At 41.6% G+C, this 23,465-nt stretch overlaps 4 protein-coding genes across 5 annotated transcripts; 1 reads left to right on the top strand and 3 right to left on the bottom strand.

Annotated features, from left to right (window-relative positions):
* Positions 1-277: 277 nt before the first annotated feature.
* On the bottom strand, positions 278-10,403 carry cog4 (component of oligomeric golgi complex 4). Of its 2 annotated transcripts, none has more exons than XM_086071094.1 (19): positions 9,886-10,403; positions 8,771-8,853; positions 8,556-8,670; positions 8,184-8,358; positions 7,637-7,830; positions 7,450-7,555; positions 6,011-6,168; positions 5,886-5,944; positions 5,579-5,700; positions 5,374-5,492; positions 4,631-4,797; positions 4,366-4,534; positions 3,256-3,318; positions 3,064-3,177; positions 2,840-2,932; positions 2,686-2,769; positions 1,407-1,508; positions 1,006-1,134; positions 278-879 (listed from the first exon to the last, which is right to left on the bottom strand). In XM_086071094.1, exons 1-19 carry the CDS (start codon positions 10,024-10,026, stop codon positions 745-747), a joined length of 2,328 nt encoding a protein of 775 aa, XP_085927220.1. In that variant the 5' UTR covers positions 10,027-10,403; the 3' UTR covers positions 278-744. The 2 variants fall into 2 exon arrangements, with proteins under 2 accessions (XP_085927220.1, XP_085927221.1); XM_086071095.1 differs by lacking the exon at positions 9,886-10,403 and adding an exon at positions 9,478-9,794.
* Positions 10,404-10,698: 295 nt separating this feature from the next.
* LOC147177097 (uncharacterized) lies at positions 10,699-13,485 on the bottom strand. Its single transcript, XM_086071098.1, has 3 exons — positions 13,147-13,485; positions 11,402-12,121; positions 10,699-11,312 (listed from the first exon to the last, which is right to left on the bottom strand). Exons 1-3 carry the CDS (start codon positions 13,226-13,228, stop codon positions 10,948-10,950), a joined length of 1,167 nt encoding a protein of 388 aa, XP_085927224.1. The 5' UTR covers positions 13,229-13,485; the 3' UTR covers positions 10,699-10,947.
* Positions 13,486-14,489: 1,004 nt separating this feature from the next.
* On the bottom strand, positions 14,490-19,205 carry gfod2 (glucose-fructose oxidoreductase domain containing 2). Its single transcript, XM_086071097.1, has 3 exons — positions 19,108-19,205; positions 17,980-18,350; positions 14,490-17,542 (listed from the first exon to the last, which is right to left on the bottom strand). Exons 2-3 carry the CDS (start codon positions 18,230-18,232, stop codon positions 16,650-16,652), a joined length of 1,146 nt encoding a protein of 381 aa, XP_085927223.1. The 5' UTR covers positions 18,233-18,350; positions 19,108-19,205; the 3' UTR covers positions 14,490-16,649.
* Positions 19,206-20,920: 1,715 nt separating this feature from the next.
* On the top strand, positions 20,921-23,465 carry thap11 (THAP domain containing 11). The gene has a single exon (XM_086070514.1). It carries the CDS (start codon positions 21,239-21,241, stop codon positions 22,055-22,057), a length of 819 nt encoding a protein of 272 aa, XP_085926640.1. The 5' UTR covers positions 20,921-21,238; the 3' UTR covers positions 22,058-23,465.

Genomic DNA, 23,465 nt, shown 5'->3' with positions numbered 1-23,465 from the left:
GCGAATTTTAGCTTAGCATGTGCTTCAGCCATGTGGTTATTTTGCTTGGTATGACAAATGTGTATGTTAATTCCTAAAGAGTACAGGTATTTTGGAATCCATTGTAATCACCTGAGTTTCTTTCCTTTACCAATGGAAATGCCTTTAATGGTTTTCAAGAGGAGTTCGAAACCTGGCTTAACAGCCATTCAAATTAGCTACACAGTAATTTGACGTTTCGGAGTTAAAGCAAAGACTGAGACAAACCTTCAAATAACTCCAAACACGCAAGGAAGGCCGGGTTTACAGGAAAGTATTTCATACATTGGATGGGGCACCTTAAGTGACATAAATACTGGTATGAGAAAATGAACTGTCCAATGTGAAGAAGCACATAAAGGAAAATTAAATTAATTCATCATCAAAAGGTCAGTTTTCTTTTTAGTTATGAGCTTTTTAGACATACATGGTTGGCCAGGCTATGTGAATTATTATTATTATTTTTTTAAAGATAAAAATTCTAGAGACTCAATTATTCCCCCTCCAATACTCTCCTACATTTACATCCGAACATTATTTAAGTACAGCAAATGTCAGATACTTCCCCTCAAGTAATATTCCACAAGGTGACTTCAAGGTCTTCCAACACCCTCGAGTGCAGCAAATGTCCAACAACAAGAAGTTTGCCTGACCTGAATTTTTTTTTTGTCAACTGGATTGTCTTTACGAAATGTATCACAAAAGCGCAGCTCGCTGGTCGGCAGGTCACAGTCGCAGCCTCTTGATATCCTCGCTTCGAAAGTCAATGCGCAGTGCCAGAACCTGACGCACCTCCGCCGGGGTCAAGCGCCACGTCAGAGGGCCCGAGTTTGGCCCCCAGTAGTCTAAGATCTCCGTTACCTATGGGACACAGAAACAAAGTACAGTGATAGATAGACCATAAAAATTAATAAATATATATATATTTTTTTCAATCTTAATTTTGTTACAGGAGTGCGTGTGTGTTTATATCTTAAGGTCAATTACCCGCTCCAGGTTAAGGACGGTGGCCATCTGCGTGAGCCGAGCGAACTTGTCCCTGATGGTCCAGGTGGTGACGGTGGTGAGATAGGCCACAAGAGACCGAAGCTCTTTATCAAACTGCAAGCCTCCCAGCTGCATGAAAAACACCAGCACTTAATCACTGTAGCAAAGATTTTCATTCACGCGCACTCCCCCAAATGCTTCTAATATTACCAGCTCTTTGCAGTGCTTTTCTATTTATACCACCAATAAACACATTGTTGGAAATGGAGAGAGCGTATCACGCCAGAGGCTTTCTGCGAGTCTTCATCAATTATTGCTGAAGGTTTTTCATCCTTTGTACGTCAGCGACGCTGCTGCGCGAGGTGCTCGGCGCCACCTTGTGGCCGAGCCCGGCTCCTCACCCTGCTGAATGAGCACTTGAGGACCGTCTTCTCCATCTCGATGGATATCAAGCTGGTCATCAGGCTGGTGAGCGTGTCGTAGATGACAGGAGAGAGGCTTGTCTGGTGATCAGATGGAGAGCAAGTTCAAATGTGGAAGGATGAGGTCATGTGGGAAATAGATGTGCTCAATGGGATGCATATTTTGTTGGAATGATTTGAGTCGGTCGGAATTTGTGGATTTTACGGTCACAATTTTTTTTAAAGGCAAGTCAATCTGAAAGGGGTACGTGACTCATTTAGCCATTTTCAGCAACAAAAAGTTAATATGTTGGTAACTTCCTTATTTTTTATGTTCAATTAATACCTTTAAATACAAATTTTTCCACATGCTGTTGACTGACGATGACATCACCTGTGGTGAAAACGTAGGTAACGACCAATCATGGCTCAGTTTGCTGACCAAACCCAGAAAACAGGTGAGCCGTGATTGGTCATTACCTACGTCCTCAGCACAGGTGATGTCATCTTCAATCGACAGCAAGTGGAAATTTTTGTTTTAAAAGCAAAATAATGAAGTTATCAAATTCATTCTGGACAAAATATTAAGTTTTTACTGCTGAAAATGGCTCAATGAGTCAAGTATCCCTTTAAACATTTTTTGACAATAATATGTTATATGTGACCTTCTCTAGTCTAAACATGACATTCTGATTAATATTACATTTGTGGGGTATGAGTTATGAAGCAAAATCCACCCGTTTTTTATCCATCTCAGGGGGCGGCCATTTTGCCACTTGCTGTTGAGGGAAAATTACATCACAGTTGCGCAGGTCTCAGGTAACAACCAATCACAGCTCAGCTTCAGAAAACAGGTGAGCTGTGATTGGTCGTTGCCTGAGCCCTGCGCAACTGTGATGTAATTTTCACTCGACAGCAAGTGGCAAAATGGCCGCCTTCCGATATGGATAAAAACAGCTGGACTTTGATTCTTAACTCATATTCCACTAACGCAATATTAACCAAAATACCATATTTAGACTAGTGTGGCTGCATCGAACATATTATTGTCAAGAATAATTTTTTGGGGGGGTTGACTTTTTAAATTTAAAATTTGTGCACATAAAATATGTAATGCTGGAAATAACAGTAATTTTTTAAAATTTGAAATGTAATGTCCAACATGTCCTGAATTTTGTGAATATGTTGGAATAGTTTGACCTGTTGAGAAATACGGAGGGAGTAGAATACGGAAAAAAATAATGAGGAAGCTTTGGTTTTTCGCAAAAGGTGCAGCCACCTTGAACTCCACCATCAGCTGCTCCAAGTTGACGATGAGCTGCTGCACCCAGGGGTCGTTTGCCTCGTAGTCATTGAACTCCTCCTGTAAGCGACAGCAGCGGTTACGGGGGTTGCTTCAAGGGCATTTGATGTCTGTGGTGAGATTGTATGACCTCCTCTATGTTGTGCGAGATGGACAGGAAGCCGCTGATCCAGGGTTTGATTTGCGGCTTTATGGCTGTCGTGTTCAGCTCAGTCAGGCCTTCCTAAGAATGCAAAATCAAGCATGGGAACACGTACAGAGCTTTTAGAAGACGCTATAATACAACTCTTTCATCAGAAATATTGCAGCCATGCTAAAGAAGAAGTTCCAATGCGCGTTTTTTGTGCCACCAACCTGCAAAAGGTCCTTGAACTTTGTGGATGTGTTGTCGAGGTCGGACAAGCAGCTCTCAATCTTGGCTCGGTCACCGGGACTGGCCCCTTGGCTGAACATCTTGGTGCAGTCGTTCTGCACACGGGATCCAAAATCCAGATTAAGTGGAGGAATAAATACAAAGACAACTGAGGCACATTATACAAGCGTTACCTCCAGGTTCCTTTTCAGAGTTGAGATGTTCTCGCTGCACACCTCCGCGTTATTGAGAGTCACCTGACATTGACAAACGTGAGTAATTAAGCTCTAATCTTACTGAAATTGTTTAATATTTATTTTATTCATGTATTATTACTTCCATGTCATTACTGCCCAGTGTTGATTTGTGTGTATCTGTGATTACAATATTATGTACTCCTATGACCTTGAAAAGGGACGTTACCCTATGTTTGAGCCATCTGAGGGTTAATGAATAAGGATTACTATGACAAGTGGAATGTATCCTGAACCTCGGAGAAATTGGAACAAGAAAAATTTGTGGTTAATATAAAATAAATTTGAGTGTGTATATGAAAGCAAAATACAACTGGCTATGCTTCATTTGTGTCGAAAAAAGCCAACAAACATAACTTAATAGGCGATATCATCTGTTGAAATGTCACGATTTTCTAGAAATTCAAAATGGTGGCAAAGTCAAAATTGGGGGAGAATTCAATGACCTTTTCTAATATGAATAACAGCCCCCGAACATTCATTTGATGCAAATAAATACCCGGAAACAAATAATGTTCAAATAGTAGCAGTATACATTTAATTGAAATGTCACCATTTTTAATAAAAAATTCAAAATGGCGGCACATGGTAAAAAAAAAAATGGCAGGAAAATTCTACAAATTTATTTTTTATTTTTTGCCCCAACTATTGAATTCAATTAAAATGTTAAATGGTCACCTTAAAGCTGCAATATGGAACTTTCTCCCCCCCCCCCAAAATAACTTTTTATTTGACCATTAATGACTTTTAATTAGTAGATTAACACCTTAGCTGTTTACAACAAGCAATAACCGGAAAGCCTCTGGCCAATAGTTTTCAGACTGGATTCGGGTTAGAATTTCCGGCGCTCTGTCTGCGGATGTGACGTAATGTGCGTGGTGTGTATGTGAAGAATGGTATGTGCAGTTTCATTTTTCATCAGCATGTGGCAGTAGCGATTTGAAAAGGAATATTCTACGTTCTGTAGCTTTAAAAATTCCAAACTTTTTCCAAGACAGGCTAATATTTAATTTTCATAACAACTTCTAAGAACCACGATATTGATCTCACCAAAAAAGCAGCCTTGGCATTTTCAGCGCTGTCAATGTTGAACTCGGTGTTGAACTTGCCCTGCTGTAAGCTGCTCTGCATCAGACTGACCGCACTGCTGACGCCGCGCTGGATGTCCTGCAGCGTGGTGGCTGGGAAGCCCTGCCTCAGCTTGTTGTACAACACCTCCCTGGCAGGTAAGGGGAAGGGGGGCACAAGCATGAGACCCTCCCAGCAAGGAAAATGATAAGCCACCGTTGATTTAAAGTGTTTCAAAACGACTTACCTGAAGTCTGACTCGAGCGCTGAGTTGGCGTGGTTGATCATTGCGCAAAGACAGTCAATGCTGGAGCTGGACAGAGCTCGACTGATGCACTTCTTTACGATGTAGAAACAATCATCCACCATGCTGGATGTCAGTTGACTTTTCTCATACGTGTCCATTGTAACAGCCTGGTAAGAAAAAAAGAAGAAGACTAAATGGTACACAGTTTAATTAATAAAATGCTATTAATTTTGTTTTCATAAAATTGTGCATCTCTATGACAAAAAAACAATTACCCGTACCATAATATAAAGGAATCAGTCGCCTCTTTAAAACACACTTTGTTTAGCTTGTTTCCAGAACGTAGTTAGCTAAAGGCTAATGCACAATGGAAAGCACCATTGACTCGCTAACGCTAATTAACGCGCTCTACTCACGACACTTTTATCACTCAAAAGAACGGCTATTCATAAAAATAAAAATAAAAAACTGCTGCAGGAATGTATACAGAGAAGTATCTTAACATTACCCACAGGTAATATTCTCCTCCTACACTGCAAAAAACAAAAAACAAACAAAAAAAAACATGTATTGACACAACTTTTTTCATCTACTCTATAAAGTGGCAACAAGAGTGTATCTGAATGTGCGGAACCACACTGCCCCCTAGTGGCCAAATCGTGTACACCACAAACAGCGCTCCCAATCTATCTATCTATCTATCTATAATTATTTTTTATTTTAAATAAAACAGAGTAGCGAACCTTGTTGACGGACTCCCTCATGTAGTACTCCTCCATTGGAACATAGTAGCCGATCATCTCCTGCATGTTCCTGCTCAGCACGCAATGTTTAAGCAACTTCTCCACATTCTGGTGATGTTCTGACACACGCATACACACATCCATCCATGACTAAATTTGACATGACAAACATATAAACACATGCTCATGTACTTGTATAACTTACCTGATGTGACGCTCTGGTCGCCAACTTCAAAGTCGGCCATAATACGTCGCCGCAGAAAGCGCAAGTAAAGTTCCGCCCTGGCGTTCATTAAAGTGACTTCTGCCAATACAGGGTCCAGCTCCCTGTTGGACGGCAGATACAATTACTAGGCATCCCACCAATTCCAATATTTTTGCTTCTGTCACAGAGCTAAACATGGTAACCAAAATATCAGAACAACTTTTAGTGCTTGCATCAAGTTTTTGACAATGGGATCTAGTTAGGTGTACTTAATATTATGGCTGGTGAGTGTAGACCCAAACAGTACCTGGGCTCGATTCTCTCCCCGGGCACGCTTTTCATCATGCTGCTCTGGACAATCTGAAACTATAGCCAGCATTCCGAAGGCGTTATAATAAAAGACATAAGCCTAAATGTCATTGAGATGCGTACTTTTCCGAGGTATCCTCTTTGCTGCATGAACTTGTCCACTATCTTCTGCGTCTGCTGGTCACATTCCTGCTGCAGGTGAGTGATGAGCGTGTAGAGGTGACCCGGACCGTAATACGTCTCTACGATGGGCTGATGGGTCTCCACAACACGAGCAATGCCTGCAAATGATCAGGTTTGTTTAATATATGGTATATGGCACTGGACGGAAATCTTTTGATGTGTTGCTTTAATTCGACATTTTTAGAAGGGAAAACTCGCAGGTTTAAAATTTCAAGAACAAAACTCAGAAACTCTGAGAAATACACGTAGCCTACTCGAATATTTTTACCAAGTCACACTTATAAACAGCCAGGTATACTTATAAAATAGCATTGCGCAGCCATGGGTTTTCTGTGATTCCTTGTGCATTGCTCAAGATCGCAGCCTGTGATGTGACAAATTGGCAGGGGGCGGTAATATTCGGAGAAAAACATTACAAAAAAAACGCAAATATTTGTGACATTATAAAGTGGGAAATTTGTTTGTGAGTCTTTTCTCGCAAATTTGTCACTTTAGAATGTCACAAATATTTAAGTTTATTCTCGTGAATTTTTTCCCCCTCCCAAATTTACTACTTACCATAATGTCACAAATATTTGCATTTTTTCTCGTGAATTTGTAAATTTTTCTCAGAATATTACCTCTCTCGAAATAATTTGTGATTTTTTTTCTAAAAAATTTGCCACCTCTATAATGTTGCAAATCGTAGTGTTTTTTCTTGTAATTTTTTTTCCTCTAAATATTACCACCCTCTCAAAAAAACCTATACATTTACACAATTTTTCTCTCTCCCAAATTTGCCAATTTATAATGCCGTAAATATTCTAGGTTTTTTGTGTGTAAATTTTTGAGTTTTTTCTTGCAAATTTGCTGCCTCCATAATGTCGCAAATATCGCCGTTTTTTTCTTGTAAAGTGAGTTTTTTCTCATAATATTACCGCCTTCTCTAAAAAAGTATTTATATGATTTTTCCTCTCACAAATTTGCCACTTTACAATGTTGCAAATATTCAAGTTTTTTTCTCGTATATGTGTGATTTTTTTCTTGGAATATTACCCCCTCATTGAAAAAAATATATGTATTCATATGTAGCCCTAAAACATACTTTAGTCATACTTTAGCAATTGTACAGTGTTATGACCATTGCTAACTGGAACATCACCCTGTAGCCTATTTAGCTGAATTTGGGTGAGGGGTGGGAGGGCCACGCCCTGGACTGGTTGCCACTCAATCACAGGACATATAAAGACAATTTACACACAGACTATGGACAAAGCCCAAAAATTGTCCACCCTGTCAGCAAGCTCACATTTTGCTGTTTACATGTACATTGTCTACTTAAAAATAATGTATGTAAGTCACAAAGGTACTTTATCGTGATATCAATTGTGTTTACTGACCTTCAAGCAAAAGCGTCAGAGTGTCTGCAAATATGAGTGGAGCTCTTTTCTCGCCCAAGTCTCCTCCTGTTGCTAAGAGCAGGTTCTCTTCAGCTTTGGATGCAAGCTGTGTGTGACAGCGTGTGTGTGAGTCATCCAATTCACACCCTCTGACCATACATTTACATTTCCCCGATTCCCTACTGACCTGACTGCAGAGGTACTGTCCAAAGCGGGCGAGGCCCTGCTCGTGGAGGCCCAGCAGGGGGAAGATCTTGAAAAACCTCTCCACCTGCGCCAGGTCCACCGCTGCCACAGCTTCATCCAACTTGTCAGCTACGATGACCTTTAGTTTTTTCTCAGCCTCCTGCAGAAGGAGGAGACTGGCATCCACAGTGCTGCCTGTGTAAGAATAGGAGGAATATTAGAGAAAAACAAGATACAAAACATCTGCTCTGACACAATACCGTATTCGTTTTTGGAATATGATTTAAGCAGAAACCCCCCCCAGATTTTTATCCATCTCAGGGTCTACCATTTTGCCTCATATGGCCACTTGCTGTCAACTGAAAATGACATCACAGTGCCTAAGGGGTCAGCTTGCCAACATCACATAACCCAAACAGGTGAGCCGTTGTTACCTGAGCCCTTAGGCATTGTAATGTCATTTTCAGTCACCACCAAGTGGCAAAATGGCCACCCCGTGAGTTGACTTGACGCTACTATTTCGCTAGAGTTAAAGTTTTTCTGCATACTTTCTTCTCCCTGCCTGCTCAGCTCAATGACGGACTGATCCAGAGAAAGGTATCTGTGGATGTGGGCAGCAGCCTGTTCATAATCTTCATTTTGCAGAGCTGTCTGGACGCCGTCCGTGCAGAACTTCAGATCCAGGATGTCGTCAGCACGCTGGATGACGTTATACAGCCGTGTCTATAAAATCATAAATCAATTTCATTAACATTTACAAAAGATATAATACTGGAGCTTCCATCTTTGAGATGCCCATATATTTAAATTAGCCTGTTAGTGATGTCTACGATGCACACACATTTTTCGTTACCTAAATAAATATAAATGTTAACTAAATGCTAATGATAATTTTATGGTAGTAGACGTGTGTACCGTACCTTAGCCAGGTCTAGCTGTCTGACTTTGCGGCTGACATTTTCTGCTAGGCTGCAAGTAAATGTAATCATGCCGGACAGCTGGTTGGCATCTCCTCCAATCAACTGTAGGTTGGGCCTGAGAAGCAACACATGCCAATATGCCATGTCATCTTACATTTTCTTATGTAAAATAAGTCCAAGTGTCAGTGTAGTCTTTAGGCGGCTGAAATTTTTACCCCATCCTCTGGAGTGCCAGCATCTTTGTGTGAATGGTTCCCTCCTGTCCCATCAGCCGTTCCAGTTCAAACTCCACTGCTTTCTAAACCAAACCCAAGAGAAACGACCGAACATGCGAGCAGCATTAAAAAGGAAAATGTTACACTCAAGTTTAATTTGTTCTGTAACAATACTTGCAACTCAAAACACGCAATCAGTTTCAGGCCCGAGTAAAACACCCCCAAAATATTAGTACCATAAAAAAAAAAGAAAACAGCACAATATTTCTATGTATAAAACCGTGAATTAATTAAATATAATTTTAACAGTGCGTGCATCATAACTAACTTATTGTGCTACTCCTGGTGTGCACGCTTTGCCCACTCGGGGTCAGTAAAAGATGCGTCCTGATTTATTGAAGAAGACGGTCACAACTGCTCAATAAAATGCAGCAAAAACAGTTGTTCTTCACAGAGAAGAAATAATATATGTTATATTGTATTTCTACATAGTGCAGCACCATTTAGGTTGAAATAGGAGTTGCTTTAGGACTGTAACACCAGGACATTGATGCTAGTTTCTTGAGAGTCCGTCTATATTGTTTTTCATTGTGTGTTAGCATTAAGCAAGCAGACTTAAGTTAGTTATGTCATATGGTTGTTCAGAATACAACGCGTACAAATACTATTTGATCTATGTTTGTCCTCATTCTTGAAGGATTGCTCACATTTGCCAAACTGCTGCTTGATGTCAAGTTCATGCTAATCCCCGACTGCACAAAGGTGGCTCGTAGAGTTTAAATGAAATGGACAAACCCTACATTGTTGCATCGTTGTAAGGTAGATATTTACACTGTGCAGCTCTTGAATTGAACAATACTTGTGAGTTCAGACATCTCATTAGCAAGTAGCTAGCATAAACCTGAGACGCCACACGACGCTGCCTTTCCTCTCTGCATTGTCTCCAAAATATCACCATGCAACATAATAGCATTTGGTCTTATTTTCCGTGGAAAATGAGGATGAAACCACACGAGCCCACATCCGGAAGTTTACCCAACATAGCCGACAATGAGTGTACACGTCAAGCGTACTTCGCACTGTTTAAATGTCATCAATTGTCATTTTCTACGAACCTCTTCCACGCAGAGTTGCTGATAAACTCTCTCCAGATCGTCCAGTTCTGTGAGGGCATAAATTGCGTCCATGCTTACAGTGGATAGATTTCCAGAATCGCATCTTTTCGTTTGGACGGAAACACTGTCAGCCATCTTCATCTACGTCTTCAATATTATTCCCTGCTGGCTGGCTGTTAGGCGCGCCTTCTAAATTTGGCCACCTTTTACGTGCTTGAAATAAGGCGAAACACAGACATTGGCTGTACGTGGTATAAATTACAAGCATAACATTTTAACATCTTAAATTGGACAGTTTGGACAAAGTTTTACCTGTAAGAAAAAAATGGGTTAAAAAATAATAATACGCATGCGCAGTGTGGCTGTACAGTATTACGTTTGATAGTACGCCTACGCCCCACAGTGAACCATACTGGAACTTCATTTGAATTCCATAATAGAAAAGAAAAACATAGTTATACTTAAAAGCAATACACTGCAGTGGTCGTGCTACAGAACTTCAAAGTGCCTATACATTACCCGAAATTCATAACCACAATCTTTAGGCTTTTTCTCATTTGCCTCACTTGTGACCAAGCAATATAGATCAATTTCCAACTCAATAATAATGTGAATGTGAGTGAGAATGTTTTCTCTGTATTTCCTGTGATCGACAGAATAAGCAGTACAGAAAATAATTTTTTTTTTTTAAAAACTCCCACATTTGTGTGTAGTGGTGCGTGTATAACACAGTTTGAAAGGGGGATCAAAGTATCCCAAATTATTTACAAAGTGTGTTGGATTAAAAGCAAAGAGGACTGTTTACATACAAACTATTTTAACCAGCAATTTTATTTAGTTGATTTATGATGTGAATTTTGCTGCTCAGCACCTCGTTGGAGATCAGTAAGTACTGTAGGCATTGTACGGTTTCAGCATTCAAAAGTTCAGAGAAGGTCAAAATAAATTCACCTAATTTTAGTTTCGTCCTGGAATAAAGCAAGAAAGCCCCCACAAAAAAAAACATACATTAATGCCCTCAAGTTGCATTGTTACACAATGGTATGGGTTTCAAAAAATAAATTATTGTTGGTGGGAAACCAACGCTAGAGTTGCAGGTTCTTGGCAGAGCAACAGCAACTGTTTCTTTTCCTGTTCAAGCTCCTCCCACCTCATCTTCTGCTCGGCCCTTTCTGCCTCCAGCTCTTCTTTTTGTCTCATCAAGTCTTTGGCTTCCTCCTGCTGCGTTCTCCTGAGAGACTCAATGTGCTCCTTCTCCATGCCGGCCTCTTTGGCGTTGACAGCCCGCAGACGCTCGACAAGCTTCCTCTGATGTTCCAGAGCCTTGGCCTCCTCCTTCTGCGTCCTCCTCAATGCTTCGATCAACTCCCGCTCCCTTCTGAAAATGCGCCTCTCTGCTGTGGTTTCCTTTGAAAACTGGACCGTATCTTGGTAAGAAGAAAAGAAAAAAGGAAGTGTCAAGTGCTTTTTGGGACAGCCTATACATTTATTAACCATGGTGACCATAAACGCTTACCTGCAATTTCTTCCTCATCCGTTCCCTCTACTGGACATGTGAACTCCTGATGAACACCGGAACTATATGATGGCGTTTTGCTTTTTGCTGGCGTCAGTGCCTTGCCCAGTCGCCGATACGCATGCGGGTGGCTCTTTGACACATGTCGATGCAGGTTGCTGGTCTTTCCGTCTGGACACCTAATCTTCTTTTTGCAAGTCAAACACTGAGCAACATCCAAACTGCCCAAAGTCTCAAAAAGTTTCCAGATGGAACTGCGTCGGTGGGATTTACTCAGATTTTTTACCATGACTTCTTCCTGTGCTGCTCCCGCAGGTTCTCCTTGGTCTGCTCCTTGGATACCGTTTAACTCAGAATTAACATGCGCTTCATTCACAGCTTCACCCGATCGGGGATTCACTTGCGGGTGGGTCTTTGCCATGTGTCGGTACAGGTTGTTAGTCTTGCCATCAGTGCACATTATCTTCTTCTTGCAAATCAAACACTGAGCAGCATTCAAACTTCCCAAAGGCTCAAAATGTTTCCAGATTCTGTTGCGCTGGTGATATTTACCGCTCGACGGACATTGATCCCCGACCGCTTCTAGTACTGCCTCTTCTGGCTTTTCTTTTACAGGCTCTTCTCCTTGTACAGCTTCAAGGATGCCATTCATCGCAGAATCAATGTCATCTTCATTCATAGAGGCGTGGTCACCATTTTCATCCTCGAGTTCCACCACCACTTGAGAGGAAGAATTAAGAAGATACAGATGCAGTTAATGCCACGCTTACCTATTATCTGGGTTTGGTCATGTGACATTCGTAATGCAAGCCCGAGGGCACTTTGACATTACTTTCAGTTGACAGTAAGTGGCATGGCAAGATCAATTGTCAGCCGCCTAACATAAAAAAAAACAACAACAAAAAACGGTTGGATTCAGATGCAGATGCTAAATTATTTTTAAATAAACACAATAGTCATGAGAATACAGTGTTTGGACTAGTGGGCCACACAGGAAATATATTATATATTTCCACTATAAGTAGTTGGTGTGAAAGCAGAGGATGCAGAGGACAGGGTTAGATGGAGGCAACTGATTCGCTGTGGCGACCGCTGAAGGGAAAAGCAGAAAGGAAAATAAGTAGTTGGATTACTATTTTTATTATTCCACAAACACAATTATATGTATCACTCCGAGAATATTTTCCCGATGTAGACTTTACACCGATCTAATCAACTGGACCAGGATTAGACGATTTTTGCATCTATGCAAACTCAGAAGATCAGCTGTAATTTCTTAAATTGCCCGATTGATCAATAACTCCATTGATCGGCTCAGCAAAATAAAGCATTAAAGGTTTATTTTTATTTAATATTTATCAGCGTTTTGGGACTTTTGTGAACATTTGACTGGTGGGGGAAATTCAGTGTAGTGCTATATTTAATTACTGTAGAATAATTTGTAATTTGTTTAATAAACGACCGTTTTCAAGTAGCTTGACTATCCAACACTGGTAACAATGTTTTACTTTTAATTTGTATTTTTTTTCTTTTAAATCCATTTGTTTAATGCCGTTCCTAATTTTAAAATATTTTTGTAATACCGTCCGTCGGTAACGACAAGTGAATGCGAACCTCAGGAGTGAATCATGAACCACTGAACGACTCGGCGAACGAATCTTTTGAAAGAGTCATTTTATTGAACCGATTCTAAGGATTCAGTACGGTCAAAAGAAATGGCGTTCCCTTCACTTGAGAACCGGTACCTTGCGCTTTGCCAATTTCCATTGGCTGCTGTTCATGGTCAGATAAAATGGAGGTTCCCCTGTTTTCTCTTTTGGCTGCCATGGCCGCCTCGGTTCGTTGGATGGCGTGTCCGCAGATGTCTCCACATTCCCGTGGTGCTACCTTGTTCGCATTTAAAGAGTGTGTTTCTGCATAGGCGACATACAACCGATTCGGGATTGACGTGATTGAAATAATCCCAAACGAAACGTCTTTTACGAGTCCCGTTTCTCGTAAAACCTAATATTTGTTCTGCTGTAACTGTTCGAACTGGTCGTTTAATGGAGACTCTTCTTGACGAATATGCAACGCAGCGACAGACTCCGTGGACTTCTTCTATTAACTAACGTGGAAATGTCTCCACTGCTCCCTAGTGGCCATGCAAATAACAAACTGGTCTTGACAGATAAAACCTAGGAATTCAACTCGTCCACTTAAAAGTACAAAACAAAACAAACAAAAACTGCTAAAATTAGATGTTTGGAAGCTGTTGGTGTGACTATATTGTTCCTACTAGACGGTGCCACAGTAACAACAGCAACATGTTAAAATTGTTTTATTTTTATTTTTTTTAAACTGTAGCCGTTTAGATTACATGACACAATGAAACAGCTTTTCCTCATACAAAATAATTTCCCTCTTTTTATTACCTCAGGCGTTTATGCTATTAAAACATTGCTAAAAAAATAAAAATAAAAGGCCAATACGGTTGGGGAAAATAAATCATTTTACCTGTACATGTTTTTATGTACAGGTAAAATGATTAGACTATTTGAACCCGATAATATTTTGTTTTTTGGGTTAGTACAAGACAAGTGAGGCAAAACTGCATTTATTGACATCTGCATGCTACTAGTACTAATAGTGAAGCACGAGATGTTAACTAATAGAATTTTACAACATCATGAGTAGTACTATTAGCATGAAGTTGTCAACTAGAGAAGTTTTGCCTCACTAGTAACATGTACGTAGATGTTGTACGAGTAAATCTAAGTCCTATTAGTGAAGACAAAGAACATACTAGTACATGGACTAATTCGTCACACAAGAACTACAGCACACTAGTAGAACGTTTTTTTGCCACTATGCCACTGATGCTACTAGTATGTCAAAACTACTGGGAATTTTCATGGATTTTGAGCAGATTGACCTTCTTTTACCCAAGGTTAGTTATTCAGCAGATTGGGTTGAAAAATGATTTTGGCGGGTTGAGGAGCTGAAGCTGGTCGCCATTTCGGACAGTTTTGTTTCAGCAAATTTAACATGACATTCTTCAGAAACATTGGTGGCAGATGGATTGACTCAGTGGTCAACACCGCCGTACTAGTGTTCAACAGTCATTTATTTTCAAGGCTTCCAACATGCTAACTATAGTGACAGTTGCAGAAAGAAGTGAAAATATTTAAATGAATACAACTGTATTTATTAAAGGTCTGTCAGATGAGCAGTTCCGACTTAAACAACACGCTGTGCTCAGAGAGGCATGGTCTGGAATGAATTACAAAAACAAAACGAAACTAAAATAACCAAGTAATAAATATGACAGCTTCAACAGAAATTCACAGACTGACCAAAGAACAGATTAAACAAGAAATAATTCTCCACACCAAAATATAAATAAACAATCTTCCTTATAACAAACGTTAAATTATGTTGCAGTGCGCCGGCTAGTAGAGAAAGCGCACTGTGTGTTAAATAATTGTAAAGTATCAGTGCAAAAAAGATAAGCAAAATCAGATGTTTGGAATGTCGACTGAAAGGACCTTGAGCACCATGCAGCTGGGAAATATGGCATACATCATGTAAACTGAATAGTAAAGTACAGTAATGCAATGTTGGGATAGTTAGGAGAAAAAAAAGTAAACGCCTTTACAGAGCCTGAGTTGGTTGGAAAAGGGGGTTATTGATTGATAACATTAGAATGCTAAACGTTAATGATATCAGTGAGTGATTCTTGTACGACAATTATGACATCATCTAAAGGTTCAATCCCAGGGTGTATTTGAGGCATCAGTTAATATATTTTTGCAGCCAACAAAAAACTTGTTTAAAAGGACAACAAACATAAACAACAGAACAGAGTTTCACCCCATAAAGGTCATCTAAAACCAACAATATTAAAATGTCGCTCCTTGGTTGATTTGATGGGCTTGGTTTAACCGGTGCAAGATTAGGTTTAGAAGCAAGAAAATAAAGGAGTTGCTTGGCTCCTCCTTCACAGTAAACGATGCGTAACAAATCCCTGCTCGCCAAATGTGTTGTGCTGTTTTATATGACCAAATATCTTCTTGCCATTTTAACCACAATCTGATGGAATTAGGATGTTTTCAAGCATGTGGTTGCTGCCGGGAAAGTGTGATTTCCCCGACCATTGCTGAAACATCCGCTGTTTTGTGAAGGAGACCGCAAATTGTTTACAACCTCTTTTGTCTGGTGGATTGAAGCCATATCAACTGAAAACATAAATCTACATTGAAATAATTTCCCTACATAGCTTATTCAACAGCGCCCCTTGTATTTCAGATATAATTGACATTTTCTATCCTGTTCGGGATCACCGGTGAGCTGGAGCCAGTCAATTGCAGAGCACATATAGACAAAAACATTCACGCTCATAACTATGAGACGTTGAGAGTCTTGATTTTAACCTAAGATGCATGTTTTGTAAAGTAAAGCCGGAGTAAACTACACACAGGAAGGCCTGAGTCGGGAACCTCTTAACTGTGAAGCAGACGCGCACTAGCCACGTGCCACCCAAAACCTACAATTGACAAAAATTGAATACACATTCAAAATGTTCTGCCACTGGAACATCAGTAGAATTCTGCCAGTGTCACAACACAAATTCAAATTTGTTAGTCAAATCACATCAACACTTTCAAATAAGGTGCCCTTGGACTTGGATGCACAATGCTAATTTTCAAATAAACACACTGATGTCAACAACAAAGAAAAAAATAGCCCAAGTGTTTACAGGCATTATGTCTTAAAAAAATAACATGTTTTTTTTTTTCAATAGAGAAATCAAATTGTGAAGAAAAACCTCATATTTCTTAAGCAAAACATTCTATTAAAAAAAAAAACAACAACTCCAAGTAGTCATGTCGTCTAAACTGCGGCGGAAGTGAAAACATTCAAGCCCAGTTCTATCAGACGTGTTTAGTAGTAGCACTCTTAAAAAACATTACTCTCGACAAGTTAGCAAAAAAAATGTTTTTTTAGGATGAACCCAAAATGCCCTATAACCTCACCTTCTCTAAACTTTAATGTTTGTATAACTCATGTGAGGTTTAGACACTTCAGCCATATTGCTCAGTGAGAGGCGGCGGGCCTAAAGAGAGCGGTGCTAGATTGAAATATTGCACAGTTGGACAAGTGCGTTCAAAGGTTTAGAGGTCAAATTAAATTCACTTGTAACGGTTATACGGCAATTTAGGTCCATCATGAAACTTCGCCCAAACTTTTTGCGTGTAGCCCTTGATGATTAGTTCTTATTTCTCTGCAGAGCCTCACACAAATTGTGGTTGGGATCGGGCTCTTTACTCATGATCTCAACACACTCCCACTCTCCACTACAGCTGGACCGCTTCACGGCCTCCACTACCGTCTGTACGTACAAGCCGTCCTCGAAGGTGGGTGCCATGGCAACCGGCCCGCGCGCCCACAACCTGCGCTCCTGGTGTGCCTGGAAGGACTGTCTCAAGGCCTTGACCATGGCGCCCAACCCCAGCAGGTGGGGCAAAGGAACGTCTTTCACATCGGGTCCAGCCCAGCCGCCGTCGCCAAGTAACAGCTCCTCGCGTTTGCTCCCGTTGCGCTGACCGTACAGTTCCGTCCCCCTGGCCACCAATCTCCCCGTGGATCCGACGACCATCACCTCGTGCAAAAAGGAACCCGGCATGTTGAAGTTGAGCGTCACGGTGCAGCACACGCCGCCCGAGCACGGCCCCATCAACATTTGAAAGAAACAAAAGTCGTCGCTGGTGACCCGCCGGATGCCTCTGATTCGGTCATTTTGCTGTACGAAAGTGCGCAGCAGGCCGTGAACGCGCTGGGCCCGCGTCCCGGTCAGGTAACTTAAAAGGTCGATGATGGCCGAGCCCACCGTGTGCAGGCCCCCGCCTCCCATCAGGTCCTCACACGTCCAGCCGTACGACTGGTCCAGGAGGCTGGGGCCGTACACGCGCACGTCACATACCTGCACTTCACCCACATATCCCTCCACCAGTAGCTGCCGCATCGCCGCAAAAGTGGGAAGGAATCGCAGTGTGTTACCCATGATGCTGAGCAGCTGGGGGTAATACCTGGCTGCGTTCACCATCTGAAAAGAATCCACAGCAGTCGCAGCTTTCTCGCTGACGACGTTCTTACCTATGCCTGCAGAGAGACAAAAGGAAAGTATATTATTATTTGGATAATAAACAACAAAAATTCACTGGGAATGCAGTGTCAAAGTGGAGTTTTGGCCATCAAATATGACTCAATTAGTCAAATGTTCAACTTCCTGCTACATGAGTTGTGGTGCCATGATAAATACACAGACAAGAAGGATTGGTAGCTTTGGACCTCCATGGTGGGTGGGATACACTCAGCCAGGAAGTTGCCACTATAAGAGGAAGCTGAGGTCAACACTCAGGAATTCCATTAGAAAACTAGATAGCGCTGCTCCATATTGAGCATGCTGGTCAGCTTAGCCAACCCTGATTTCCCATTACGTGACTGAATCATGGCAACTCCAATTTCAACACCTCAACTGTGTCTACCACACTACTACTGTTCAAAATGCGTTCCCATGTGTGTTTCTGACCTCTTACCCAGTGCTTTGACAGCAATCTGCCGTGTCATTGAGGGTGGAATATAGATGCAAACAAGGTCAACATCTTGGTGTAGCAGGACGTCATCAGATCGACTCGTGTGAAACGGGATACCGAGCTCCTTTGCCAGGCTGCGTGCTTCCTCTTCGCTCCTCCCCCAGAGCGCATGGACCTCAAAGCCCTCAGCTTTTAGCATAGGGACCAGCACCCGGGCCGTGCTTCCTGTCCCAAACACACCCACTCCCGGCAGCATGACGGCGCCGCTTGCAGCAGCCTTACGTCGAAATCATGGTGACGCTCACATACATCCCGACTGAAAATTCACCAATCTGCCGATATCCTTTCTGGTGTCTGGAAGAGAGACCTTCCCACTGAAAAATCACAAAAACGACAACTGAAATTCAAAATTTTCCCCCCGTATTAACCCTATTTCTTTTTACAGTATTTCCTCTCAACAGCTTGATGGACAAGTGGTCATCACACGTCTGACCTATACTAGAGCTTACAAGTAGTTGCCCTGTACTCTATGTAGATGATTGAATAAAGACCCAACATTTAGGTGTTTCATCTACAGTTTTTTTGTGTGTGTGTGTGTGTGTGTGTGTGTGTTTTATAGCTCCGTTCAAACCTGTCAACTGTCAATGCAAAGCCACTTGGAATGTGGTAGGAGCACCTGACAACAATGTTATTCTGTGTGAGAGGTTTAACTAAAGCCTCCCTAAAGCTTTCGCATAAACTGCTAAATTTTGGTTGTTCTGAAGAGGGAAAACAGGTTTAATTTTAAACTTACACTAAGTAATGTTAGGCTAGCTCTGTTTGTGTTGCTAGTACCATGCGCCACATAGTAAACACGCCACACTCTATTTTTACACGAATAACTAAAAGTGAACGTGGCAAAACAATTTAATGATTAACCACTGATAAGACCGAAATCATACACAGAAGAGTCAGTGTGCATTGTGATAAGGTTTGCTAGCACGTTTTCCGGCTAACTAGCTAGCCGCGACAAAGAGATGTGTCAAACAGCGAGAGAGAAAAGTTATGACTGAACGGTTAAGATACATAGTCCCTTGACGTATGCTAATTTATATTAAATAATAATGTACACACAGAACGTTTGCTACCTACTGTATTTATGCAGGCGACCGAGTCCTCAACAACAGCAGCAAGTGCTCAGCCGGGCGCTGCCCAGTTGCTAATGGTAACTTCAGCATAGACTATGGAAGTGAGTGTTCAATCAGAGATGTTCAAAAAAGAAGATGCTCGAAAAGGAGGGAACTGCGAGCAAGGCTACAAATGTTGAGCTTCCTCATACACGTTTACATTCAATTTGCACATTTTTAATCCGTTTATTGAATTAATGGAAGAAAATTAATATTTGTTCGATAGGTAATAAATCTGAGGTTTGTTCACCACTGGGTCAGTCCTCGTTTCACCGAAAGTACGTATGACAAGAAGCTCTTTAAAAAAATAAAAAAATAAAAACACAACCCATATTCAATAATTTTGCTGCTAGCTTGTAATAAAAGTTTTGGGACAGACACAACTCTATCTTGATTTGAAATTATTCTACGTAAGACCAATGTAAAATAAACATAAAAATTCATGATTTGCATGAAACAAATTTTTGTCATGGGCCACATTGTAGTTATAATTTCCTTCACAGTGTTGATCGTGAAACTATACTGTATACTCAAGTTAACTTTTGGGGTCATCAACTGAGAGCTACTTCTTGAGTGCTTAGGGCTACCAGTTTCATACACACTTCTGAAATAACACGTGGCTCAAATTAGGGGCAAATCATCAAGCTTGTCTCCACGAACACTACGGTTGGGTCATGTGCAGTACAATATTGAACTTGACAATGTTATAAAGAAATAATATAATTTCCAAATTTACACCACTGCAAAAGTGATTGAAATAAAGAATATTGACCCCCAAAAAGTTATATGCATCTTATTAGTAAAGTGATGATACTTATTTTTAGAATTATAGTGCAAAAAGGGCAGCTCACGAGTGAGTTATTTTAGTACAACATTGGGTGAGTCATTTGGTCTTTGGGGCTACCATCGTGTTGGTGACCCCTGATGTATACTCAAACATTACTAGCTTATCCTAGGGTCGTATTGTGGGTGACTTTGGCATAGACATTACTTAGAATTGACATTCAAACAGTCCTCTTTAACGTGCTTCTCACATTTTGACATCATGAGACCAAGATGATACCCGATATTTGATATCCATTGCCAGAGTTTAAACAGCAAGCGGCCACAGAGGTTAAGAGTGTCACAGTGCGTCATCAGCTGGTTGCAAGAGAAAGAGAAAGACTGGAAGAGTCACAGAAAAGCATATAAATGTATTGAAAATTAAAAACAAGTTATTCAGCTCCTTGTTAGAGAAGAACAAGTTATCCAAAAAGTATTGAAATGTTGAGCAGTTTGTCGTGCATTCAGAAGTTTAGAGAGCCTAAATGGTGGCATTTTGCCCCTAGACAGCACGTACATTTTTCATCTATACTCGCGCATGTGTGACTAGTAAATTTGCTGATTTTCGATTATTCTTATTTTTTTTTTCCTGCAGACAAACTTCCGTTTCACACTCCCGCCCATTGATCAGTAATATAGTGAAAATGAGTGGAAATGCGGATATTTATTTGGCAAGCAGATTTATTGTGTACACCCCGAAATGTTACTAAAATTTCAGGTTAAGGGTGACTATGCTCCTAGAAAAAAAGTGAATCTGTACTCCTTATATATCTAATGCATTTAAGTTTAAGTTTATCTTGACATTTTAAACGAAAGCCAAATATTCCTCACTTTATTTGACTCCCAATGTCAAATGGCACGTAATACCCCAAAATGACCAGTGGGGGCAGTAGCTTTCTCTTAGTCGTGGTCATGAAGCGCAAAGCATCCTGGGATTTTTAGTCCTAAATGGCGGGCTGCTGTGTTGACATCCTACCGAAGATTAATAACTAAGTGTTTTCTTCTTTTAACAAAACACCAGCTTCGCATATAGTACACTGATAGGTTTTACTTAGGTTTCATCCAGATAAAATCGCATTGATGTAAACTCCGATATAGCAAAACAATTCGCCACGTTCGCTGAAAAATAAACAGGAAGTTGTTAGCGTTGTGGGACGTGTAGTTCCGGCTACAGGCCGCTGAAGAAGATAGCGCACACAATAAAGAAAGTCCAATAAAAGCGATTTAATTTGACGTGCGGATTGAATTAGGGGGCTACAGGCATCCGTGTTAACATGCCTGGATTCACCTGCTGTGTCCCGGGCTGCTACAGCAATTCGCATCGCGACCGGGACCTGCGCTTCTACACATTTCCGAAGGACACCACGCAAAGAGAGTTGTGGCTGAGGAACATCTCCCGGGCCGGGGTCAGCGGCTGTTTCAGCACCTTCCAACCCACCACGGGGCATCGGGTTTGCAGCGTGCACTTCGTGGGCGGTAGGAAAACCTACAGCATCCGTGTGCCGTCGCTTTTCCCCCTGAGGGGTGTGAACGAGCGCAGAAGTCGGCGGGGCAGAGGTAAGAAGTTGTCCACGACGGCGGCTGCAGCACCCGCCGGAGCCACCACCGGGGTCGTCATCAACACCGTGCTGGGCAACACGGCCGAGGGCGCCGAGGCCAACGCCGGCGGCGAGGCCATCGATGACAGCATCACGGTGGTGCAAATCGGCCAAAACGGAGAGTATCTGGGCACCGCGCGGCTGCCAGTGGCGACGGAGGCGCCCGTCGACGCGTCCACCGAATTCACCGCCGTCGCCGCGGACAACCCCTCCTCGGCGGAGGCGCAGCAGACTGTCGTGCAGTACGTCAGCGTGACCAGCAGCCCGTTGGACCACTCGTACTCGCTGACCACCGGCACCACGTCGGCCGAGCTGCTGCGTAAACTCAACGAGCAGCGGGACATCATCGCCCTCATGGAGGTGAAGATGAAGGAGATGAAGGCCACCATCCGCCAGCTGCGGGTGATGGAGGCCAAGCTGCAGGAGGAGGTGCGTGAGCGGGACCGGCTGCTGAGCGGCCATCCGGTGCCTCTGAACGTCAACAAGAAAATCTAGAGACAAATGCAATGCAAACGAACTGATGGAGATTCAGCCTTTGCACAAAAATGTATTTTCAATAACTGCAAAGCTGATTTTGGTAGACCTGATTGTGTATACAGATGTCTAGCTGTAGTTCTGTAACTGGTAGTGTCATATGGAAAGCAGTTTGAACATTTTATTCAATATACAGTTGAAGGTTCATGTACGAGTATGCTCTTTGTCTTCATTGATAAGACAATTCAGTGCACCGGTTGAACGACTAGATGTTACTACTAGTGAGCATTTTGGTGCTACTCGTAGGATCCAGGAGGCAACTAGTGCACGACACGTATAGTTGGGCCTAGTAGCATTACTAGTTCAGCACAGTAGGCTACTGATTTAGTTACATACTCGCAGGCCAAAATGGCACGAGTGGTGGGGCTAGTGCGCTGAATTGTCTTACTTGTACATGGTCGAATACAGTAGAAGAAATGCTTGTAACATTATTCCATAGTGTCAGTCATGATCTTTAACCGCTATTTAATCCACTCTGCCGTCATTGTTTCCACGGGAAGGAATATTTTTTTGTCTGGATGTTCATTTTCTTGTGAGTGACTCAAAATTAGAAGTGTTTGGCGATAGATTACTATGACGATACAGTGTTTCCCACAGATTGGAAATCTACTTGGTGGGTGGACTCCGGCGGGTTGGATGGGAGGCGGGTCTCAGTCTTGTTTCTACGTCTCCTCTAGCCTCACGAGCCACAAGTGAGTGACGGCGAACTAACGTTACATCCTGATGTTTTCTTGAAAACTTCTTGGATGGTGGCCAATTTACTTGGGTGGCCCGCCCAAGTATTATTCGTACTATTTATCGGATAAATAGTGGTGGCTAAACACTTGAGGAGTCATTAAGGCAGGCTTTTTCCAAAAATGTTCACTTCAACATCAAAATTCAAAATGTAGTTCCTTTTTGGGACGACTATACTACAACAAACTTGATGTGCCTGAGCAATAAAATATTTAACAGCATTTACTAGAACAATTTTGGACCCAAAAAAACAACAACCCGTGACCTTTTTGGGAAACCCTGCCTCAAAGCAATGACCACATATCACAGTCCCCTTTCAAATGATTTTTTTTCATTTATATTCCTGTTTGCGATATTAATATAAAAAAAACAGCTCGAAAAGATTTCATTAACTCTCTTTCCATCGCGGATGTCAAGACTTCAACGGACTTTACAACATGTTATCATTCTGCTTATGTCTTTCATAATTGCTTGTTTTTTGTGCGAATGATGCATTTAACATCGCTGCTTATGCTGAGGTGTTTCGCAACTCGCACAATTTTACTGGTGGCTGCATCACAAGTGCACAATATGTTACGGACATTTCTAATCCTTGGACTGACAATTGTGTCATTAAACGACATTTTGAAGTACA

The sequence above is a fragment of the Leptonotus elevatus genome, chromosome 3 (assembly GCF_054856555.1).
Source record: "Leptonotus elevatus isolate MCC_2025b chromosome 3, RoL_Lele_1.0, whole genome shotgun sequence".
Lineage (NCBI taxonomy): Eukaryota > Metazoa > Chordata > Actinopteri > Syngnathiformes > Syngnathidae > Leptonotus > Leptonotus elevatus.
The sequence above is the reverse complement of the archived record's forward strand: the minus strand, read 5'-3'. Positions and strand labels throughout refer to the sequence as shown.